Below are 9,308 nucleotides of genomic sequence, written 5' to 3' on the forward strand. Positions count from 1 at the left end.
GGCCGCCGCCAGGCCCTGCCCGCCCCCTGCGCGGGACAGGAGCGAGCGGCCCGGCCCCTGTGCGGCCCGGCCGAGCCCGGGGCGGGGCGGCGGGGAAGGGAAGGGAAGAGAAGGGAAGGGAGAGGGCGGACTACAGCTCCCGCCGGCCCCGCGGCAGGGCGGCGCACAGCGGCGCTACCTGTCCCGGCCGGGCAGGTGAGCGCCTGGGACCGGGCTCCTTCCTCGGGCCTGCGGCTCCTCCTTCTCCCCCGCCTGGCCGCAGGCCCGCCCGGCAGCCGCGATGCCGTTCCCCAGCTCCGGCGCGGACGATGCCTTCGACTACCTCTTCAAGATCATCCTGATCGGCGACTCCAACGTGGGGAAGACGTGCGTGGTGCACCGCTTCAAGACAGGGCAGTTCAACGAGAAGCAGCAGAACACCATCGGCGTCGACTTCACCGTGCGCTCGATGGACATCGACGGCAAGAAAGTAAAGGTCGGTGGCGGGAGCGAGCCCGAGCCTCCTGGCGAGCAGCACCTTGGCCCTACCTTCCTTCCCGCGCAGGAGCCAGCAAGCGGCGGGACACAGAGCACCTCCTGCTCGGCCCTGCCGAAGGCAGCTGGCAAAAGTTGGCTGCCTTTCTAACCAGGGGTTTTTCCCAGTGGAGCTTTCTCTCAGGAAGATGTCCTGGGGGAAGCAGTCACCGTAATTTGGGTCCATACTTGCTCTCGTGACTTCCCTGCACCTGCTTGAGGAGAGGGCTTGTGCTTTGCCTGCAGGGAGTTCTTTGGAAGACGGCTATAGTTTGGAGATGTCTCTTCTCTCCAGAGTTGCGGGGGTTTGAGCTGGGACACCAAGGAGGGAAAACCCCCAAAGTTTGCAGAGGCTCCGCTTTGATGTGAGCTTAATTTGAGGGAAGAAGACTTCCAAGACAAACACCAGAAGAAACTGTCAGCTAGGACTTCCCTCTCTGTGCAGATGAAAGTTAGGATGCCTGGCTTTTATATATGGATTTGCTCTGCCCAGCCCTGTATTAGAGTTCTTCGCTCTTCTTCTTAAAAGGCTGTAATGTTCTATGTCTTTTGCTACAGTTGTTGAAAATGGGTTTCTTGGCCTCTTTGCAAAGCTGGGTTTACCCTTGGAGCTTTCTCTTTGGTCTGTGGAGATTGACTGTACAGGCTTGTAAATGGCTTTTTGGATCTAGGGAGGGCAAAGCCACACTGGTGTAGTAGAGTGAGCTGGAACAGGTCTGGCTGCCTTCTGGACAAGGGGCTTCAAATGCTGAGGGCAAGCACCTAGGGAAGTGGTGTTCACTGGTCCTTACAACTTCTGTCCTTTCTCTTACAGATCCAAGTGTGGGACACAGCCGGTCAAGAGCGCTTCCGGACAATAACCCAGTCTTATTACAGGAGTGCCCATGGGGCCATCCTTGCCTATGACCTTACTAGGAGGTCCACATTTGAATCCATTCCTCACTGGATTCATGAAATTGAAAAGTATGGTGCTGCAAACTTGGTCATGATGTTAATTGGTAGGAATTTAATTTTAAATACTGTGTTATGTAGATCTTTAATATGGGTATAAAATCTCCCTCGTTTCCTACCACTACTTGAAGCATCTATACACTATGCATTAAGGAAGAATTCAGTTCTAATTAAAATAGATGACCAAGTGTGTCAATTCAACCTAAGCTTAAAAAAATGAGGAAAGTCATAGCCTGGTCTTGACAGGACCGAACCCATTGCAGACAGCAAAACCCTTTTTAAGTTTTTCCTTTCCTGTTGGAATTACACAACAAGCTTTGCTGCCAGGCTGGTGGCAGGGACCACCTTGTTGAGAGTGGAACTGCAGTAAGCCTGACCCTGTACTCCTGCTGCACGGGAATGCAGCAGCTCAATAATTCAAGGTGAAGGGGGATGCACAGACTCCTGGTTCTCATCTTTCCTCTCTGCTCTCTTTATATGCATGCGCATTGCTCTGTAATGGGATTCCGAGCAGGTAAGACAATAGGTGGGGAGATGGCGTTTGCAGAGTGTGGAGTAGCCTGCTTGCATTCCACTGGCGCTCAGGAAACTGCCTCTTGGAGGAAAGCAGTGTCTGGGAATTGCCGGGAATGGAGCTGGTAGGAAGCCGCGGTTTCCCTTGGGTTTCATGGTTAGTAATGCTCTTCCTTTCCCCAGGGAAGAAGCTGCAAACGAGAACGCTGGTGTAAAACGCCAGAGCCTTTCTTGCCTTCATTTCCATTGCCGTGGCCGAGCCTGTTGCAGTTTGCCGAGAGCAGCTCAGCAGCCGGTGCTGGGGCAGCGCTGAGCCCCAGGCAGGGCCCCTGAGCTGCTGCCTCTGCTCCCAGCACCCTCCGTGCTTGCGCTGCGGAGATTTCTCCTGCCCTTCCTCTGGAAGAAGCCAACGATAAATTCTGACCTGCTTCTAATGCAGCGCTTGTAACTGGGGGCAGGGGAAGTGTAAATCACTGCACTTTGGCTGGTTTTTTCTAACTTCTGTCATGAATCCAAAGAAAGAGACTTATCTGCGTGTGGTGGGGGATGGTGGCAGTTGTTGGGGTTTTTTTAGATAGATAAATTCTGAAATTAGTAAAAAATGAAGCTTTTGTTAAGGATCCAGCTTGGTGCTTTCTTCCAAAGCTGGTGCTGTTTGCTTTATTTACATTGGCAGAAGTAGTTGTACATTTAATTACGCTTAGTCATGTTATACACCTTTCTAGCAGGAGGTTAAGGTTAGGAAACCTAACTTTCCTATCTGGAACTGAAGGAGGAAAAGGTGGGTGGGTTCCTTTTAAGAAGGTGAATCACCCTCAAGCTGGGTTTTTTTTTGCTCTTTTGTTGTTGTTGTTGTTTTGGTGTGTATTTTTTTTCTTTTGTGGGCTAGGTTGGTTTTGTTTGTTTTCCTTTTAGAAATACTTAAAGGGACTTTATGGGAGGGTAGTTACTGTATATATATTCAAGATATTAATTTGATGAAGGGTTGTCTTGAAACTACAAATATAGACTTCAGCCAGCTACTAGAACTGATTAATCCACATGTGCTACAACTGCCTAAATATACAAAGATATTTTATCTGAGGTGTTTCATGATAGATTTGACTAAAGTACCGCAAGTAGAAGTTTAACCTATGCGTGCAGGAACAAGTGTGTATTTTAGGCATTAAGGTAGCTGATCTGAATTCTTGTCTTTCTTTTTACATCACCCCAAAAGATTTTTTTAAAAAAATACTCAACTTAAAGGCTACTTAACAGTTAAAACCACTAGGGAACAGGACCAACAGTTGCTTCTAAATAATCTTTTATCTACAGTAAGTAATCAGATGAACGCAGGTTTTTAGCTTTTTCTTGGATTTCATCTCTTTTGCTATCATATGATTTGCTGCAGTTTTAAACCACAGTCTATATTTGTGGCTCTGATGTTCTCACATCGTGTTCTATCCAGTAACTCTTACTGCTAACATAAATCTATTGTTTAACAAAACTGAATTCCTGCATCACATTTAAAAATAAATTTTTGAAAGACTAAGTGGTTGAAGTATCTCTTTGCCTTCTTTTAAGGGAACAAATCGGATTCACTGGACAAGCGCCAAGTGCTGTTTGAAGACGCCTGCACCCTGGCAGAGAAGCACGGGCTCTTAGCTGTGCTGGAAACATCAGCAAAAGAAGCTCAAAACATAGAAGAGGTGTTCACGTTAATGGCTAAGGAGCTGATAGCCCGAAATACCTTACAGCTTCATGGGGAGAACCCTCCAAACAGCTTCAGTCTTGACTCCAGGCCAGTGATTGCCAGTCCAAGTGTGGAGAAGACCCAGTGCTCCTGTTGAAGAGAGACTTCAGGGAGAACTTGAAAACTGACATACTTCTGAGGCTGTTTAATTCAATTTTGTTCAGTTATTGAAAGTGTTTTGTGTGGCCTCAAGCCATCTCTCTTGATATTTCTACCTTGCAGTTTGCCTTGTGAGTATTTTCAGAGATCATTGTTGTTGTTGATAGCATAGGTTGCTTTGAACATAGCAATGTGAACTTCTGAGATGAGAGGACTCAGGAAGCTGCCAGGCCTTGCCCTAACCAAAGAGAACTATAAAAGTTATTGCCTTTAATTATTTCCTTACATGTCTTTCTGGCTGTGTCAGAAGATCAATTTGCACCAGAGTTCTGCACTGACCCTTCTAAGCTGTGTTGTTGGTTTTTAGCACTTTCCTCTCTGCCAGTAGCTGTAAAAACTCTGACACATGCTTGGACAGCACTAACCCACTCCTGCCTAAACTGTCATTTTGGAGCTCTCCTGAGGTCAGGCAGGTAGCCACCCATCCCAATCATAACATTTGTGAAAGAGTAGAGGATTTCACATCTGCCCTGAGTTCCTCACCCGAGGAACCTCTCCTTCATCCCTGGAGACATCTCAGGGGTGGCGCAGCAGGCAGAATATGATACACTTCTTCCTGGGGTGAGAGAAGTTGCCTTTCGATTTGCTTTGTGATAGTCAGGATTGTTTCCAGTACTGTTCTCCATCCTGCTACATGGACTTGCAGGAGGCAGCAAAGCTTCCAGTGAAAGGACCTTTTTTTCATTCCTCCCTGCTAACCTCGTCTTGCTTTTGATGTGCTGATTTTAACCAAAAGCCTTCTGTAGCTTGTGTGATGGGCCAGTGGCAGCTTGAGAGTATCCCTGTAGATGTTCAAGGGAGCGTGAAGGATGAATGCAAGCTCCTGTAAAACTCAGCAAGGGATGAGATGGTTTAAATTAGGTAAAAAGTTAAAAATTTACCTTGTGTTAGAGTGGTAAGGTAACGGTATGGGGTGCACCAGAGAGCTGCCCTAGATGAGTATATCTGCTGCTGCTGTGGAAACTGAACGTGGTGGTAGCAATGGAAGGTTTTGGATTGCTCCTCCCAATTGCAAGCTCTGCTCCTTGGGGCTCACTTTTCTGTATACCTGCACTGAATGAAGGGTTTGGGCAGGGTTTTTTTGGTGAGGGTTTTGAGGTTGTTTTTTTTCCCAGTAGATGGAAACAGGGGAGGAAGAGAAGGAAAGAAATATCAGAGGAAGTGTTTTTTGACTGCAGTCCGCACGTACCAAAGTGTATCACTTAGTTACTGTTAAGCTATGAACTGCAACTCCAACTCTGTAATGATAAAACACAGTTTGTGTTACATGCAAATCAGCCTTGGGAAGGCTAGGGTGTTGCCAGCTTACTCAATGGCTTGCTGCCCTGTTTCCTAAGTCCTTGAAAAATAGGGAAAAACAGGTAGCAAGTATTGCTGGAAAATCTTGTTTTAGAAGCACAAAGAAAATAAAGGAGAATGAATAATTAAGTGATAGTCTTGGAAATATTTCTAATGTTCTTAATGCTTCCTCTGGCCAGGTTCTTTGCTATTACATGCAAAGAGCAGGGGTTAATTCAGCTCTGTGTAAGCTGAGGGAGGAGCCTTCCATGCAACCCTCTTGCTATAGGCCTGCTGTGGAGAAAGCTTCATTTTCAGGCATCTTCCTTCTCATGTTTGCTTTTTAAATCTTTACTCCTTCTTCATTTTTACTAGCCTAGTAGTTGCATTTTGGTTTGCACATTCAAGCAAATACCATAGCCTTTCACAGTGGTGAGCCAGCTTCCAAACAACTAGTTCCTACAACTCTCATCACTATATGAGCAGTCAAATGTAAGCTTAATATTTCTATTCCTGGTAGTAGTTTGTAATCCATAATTTTTACTTCTTTTTTTTTTCTTTTTTTTTTTTTGGTAGTATCTTCCAGAAGACTGCAATAGAAAAAGTATTGCTTTCATCTCCAGTTACAATCTTTCATTGGTCAAGAATTAGAGAAGGGATGGTACAAGCAGAGTGTTAACTTTGCATGGTTCACTGGGTTTACCATCTTAACTAGCCACTACTGTATGAAGTTATTTAGCTTACCCTCAGAATGGAGACTTTTGCAGGCTGTTGTGATCCTGAGTGCCCAGCACTGCCAGGTTTCAGGGCTCTTGCTGTTCTCCTGCTGCACACGTGGAGCTACTGGCAAAGCAAGACCTTCTTGGCAGAAAGCTGTGCAACACAGGATCAGGGAGAACAGGCTTGTGACTGTTCCCTTTCCTTTAACAGGTCTAACAGGCTTCCTACCTCTCCAAGAAACTTAGTCTTAGACACCTACCCATTGTGCAGCTAAACCAGGAGCGTGGCCTCTTGTGGTTGGTTCTGTTTGGTGTTTTCCACGAGGCCTTTGGGCAGTTACACGGAGTGGTTTCCACAGAGCTGCTTTTCTGGCTGTCCTCGTGTGAGTGCAGAGCAGCACTGGCTAACAAGGTCTTTCGGAGTACATTGGTAATGCTGTTACTTGTGAGGTAATACAGGAAGCTATGAACTTTAAAAAAAACACCTTAAAATTTAAAAAATCCCCGTCATTCTAGACTGTGAGAACCACTAGATTAAAGTACAAGCTCAGCATAATCTCTGTGGTTCTACCTTTCCCCTTCAGAGAGCAGATGGAAACACCCAGCTATGACAAGGCAGAGTAGCACTAACTCCTATGGAGCCTTCTGTTAATGGTTTGTTCCCCAGCATCATATGCAAATTCCAAGTGCATCTTGACAGCATCATTAATGCACAAAGGGTTATAAGGTTGTTTACAACGCTACTTTAAAAACTACTACTGCCCCACAGGTTTCAGTTTCAAGAGCTGCACATTCAGCTTGAAGATGAGCTCATTTGTTAAGTTCTTATCTACTGGGAAAAAGTATTTGAATCTTCGCTGTGGCACATTACTTGCACTGGTGTCACAGCCAGGCCAGATGAGAAGCATTACTTCTTGGTAGAATAGGGTAATAAAAATAATTAGAAATATTTTATAATGTACCAAACTGACATGTCCCAGAAGCTGACCAGTTAAAAGCCAACACAACCCAGCAGCCCAGTGATGTGGAAGGCACACAGCGCTGCCTATGCGGTCCAGCTTTGCTTTATATGCAGGAGACAGGCTCTCAGTAACAAAAGCTGAGGTTCTTATCTAATCACTGCAGTTAATGTTTAAGCATAGTTGGAAGGGAGGCAATTTTCACATGCTGAACAGAGGTTGAGCACTCTATCCTGGAGCCTTCTTTCAGAAAGAAGATGCATGCCTGTGATTTTGGACAAGGAAATGGAAGTGAAGCCTCCCCCAGCCAGGTGAATGCTCCAATGGCAGCACTGTTACAGGTGCCCCTTCCCCAACAGGCATTTTCCTGGCTCTCAGCTGCCTGCAGGTGTGTGTGAGGGGCCCAAACAGCCATGCTCAGCCAACTGGCTCCTGAAATAATTTTCAAGCACCACTCTTAAGCAACTGTGTTGAGAACTAGAACTACACCAACAGGCAATGCTGGGATATCACACTCTTTTGAGAATAGCTCTAGACAGGCCAAGAGACCCTTTGTCCTAAGAGTACTTCACCTTGAAATAGGAATTCAGTTTCAGATGGGCAGGGCTCCCAAAAATCTTTTGAATCACTTTTTCTAATGCTGCTGTTGTAAATCAACCTTCACACAGCTGTCTGCACAGCTTCTGTGAATGCATTCGTATCAAGCTGTTGTCAAGCAGGGCCCGACTGGCTTGACAGTGAGTGACAAACAGCACACCCATGCATAACCAGAGTTCAGCATACTTACAATCCTGCACTTCCTTGCTACTGCTGTATCCATGATTATCACTGCTTATAGTTTTCACTTGTAAGTCTAGTTTTGCTAACCTGAAGTGAGGCTCAGCACAACTACAGTTTAATGCCTTTCTAATGCTAGCAATTAAACTGACTTTGTATTTGCTTGATCCCTGCAGCACAGTCCTGTATTGTATCTCAATCCTAAAGGATTACATGTAAATTCCCTCATTTTAAATTGCTGCAGCATGAATTTCATCTACACAAGTTTTGTTCCAAACATGAGACAGCCCATGGGTCATGGTACCCTCCAAATACAAATCTCCTCTGTACCCGCAGTAGTAGGGAAGTGACTCTGTATTTCATTAAATGAACCAGGTATTTCCTCAAAGATTACAATCCACCTTGGGCCACAAAGGCCAGCTGTGCTACCAACATTTGAACTAAAGCAGCCAAAGTTGTAACAAGTGCTCTTACCTTAAATGATCATGTTCAGAGCAGGGAGAACAGGTAGCACACTTACTCTGCACTTTCCACAAGAGGCAAAGGTCTGTGTCAAATGAAATATATGTATTCTGGACTAGAGAGTAAAGCCAAGGCATCCAAAGTGACAGCATCCATATTTTTCTAAAGACTTTTGATTTGAAATTTAGATTCTGCTGGTGGAAGTTTATGGAGACTTTTATACCCTTTCCACCTTGATGCTACTCTCATTGGCCTTTTCAGTTTCTGTACCTTTCCTTGAAGAGAATGTAGCACAGCCAAAGTTGTCACCCTCCATCTTCTTACATTATAAGCTTAATTCTACTGAATTTATTCCTATTCTCACAGAGGAAGAACATAGCAGCCTACTAACATACTTATTTCAGAGACCCTACTATTTTCAGCTGTCCCAGTCTGGGGTTGGTGGGGGTGGGAATCACAATGCTCCAGCCAGCTTAGAAACAAGGCTAGCACAGTGAAATCCCGTTCAGACAGGAAGCAGCACCCAGCCACGCTGGCTTGGGGACAAATACAGGCAGTTCCTGAACCTGCACAACAGGAACCACAGCACAGTTCAAAGCAAGAGGAGCTATTTGTCATGCTGCCCGTGAACACATCAGTGGCCGTGCAGCTCCACCCACCAGCCTCCAGCAAAGCACATCACTCATCTGGGTATTCTCAGCCTCCTCTGTAGTGTGTACAGGAGGAAGCTTTGGAAGCACCAGCAGCCACCACTGTGCACCCAGGCAGGGAGTAAAGACGCCACTCCTGACCCCTTATGAAAGCAAGCTCACACACGTGCTCTGGCTGGTAAGTTCATCGTGTTTTTCCATCTTATCAGAACACAGCTTTGTTACAAACTCACATTTGAATGAAGCTTTCTAATAGGATATAACAACTTATGTTCACCATGTAGGGCAGAGAGGCTTTAACTTTTTTCTGTTTTCTCCCTTTTATCAGTTTACAGTGTCATTTGCTCAAATTACATTCCTTTCCTCCCTCTGCTACTTGGCCCCTGGGAAAAATTAACAAACATTAAAATTAAACACAAACAATAAAATTAACACAACAGTGGAGGACTGACTTCTCAAAAAGCAAGACACATCAGTATTTACTAATGACCCCAGATATTCCTTCAATACATCAGCTGTCTCAGTTGTCCATTTGGAATGTGCCTCTTGCATTACAGGCTCTTTCCTGGAAAGGTTCTAACAATGCTGGAATTCT

General features: G+C 45.5%; 1 protein-coding gene across 1 annotated transcript; it reads left to right on the forward strand.

Moving 5' to 3' along the window:
• Positions 1 to 29: 29 nt before the first annotated feature.
• RAB19 (RAB19, member RAS oncogene family) lies at positions 30 to 9,305 on the forward strand. The gene is made up of 3 exons (XM_038153107.1): positions 30 to 475; positions 1,328 to 1,511; positions 3,541 to 9,305. Exons 1-3 carry the CDS (start codon positions 281 to 283, stop codon positions 3,804 to 3,806), a joined length of 645 nt encoding a protein of 214 aa, XP_038009035.1. The 5' UTR covers positions 30 to 280; the 3' UTR covers positions 3,807 to 9,305.
• Positions 9,306 to 9,308: the final 3 nt, after the last annotated feature.

The sequence above is a fragment of the Motacilla alba genome, chromosome 1A (assembly GCF_015832195.1).
Source record: "Motacilla alba alba isolate MOTALB_02 chromosome 1A, Motacilla_alba_V1.0_pri, whole genome shotgun sequence".
Lineage (NCBI taxonomy): Eukaryota > Metazoa > Chordata > Aves > Passeriformes > Motacillidae > Motacilla > Motacilla alba.

Coding starts and splice junctions, on each gene's coding strand:
- RAB19 (XM_038153107.1), top strand. CDS start 281: ATGCCGTTCCCCAGCTCCGGCGCGGACGATGCCTTCGACTACCTCTTC. Junction 476..1,327: donor TCGACGGCAAGAAAGTAAAG/GTCGGTGGCGGG, acceptor TTTCTCTTACAG/ATCCAAGTGTGGGACACAGC. Junction 1,512..3,540: donor CTTGGTCATGATGTTAATTG/GTAGGAATTTAA, acceptor CCTTCTTTTAAG/GGAACAAATCGGATTCACTG.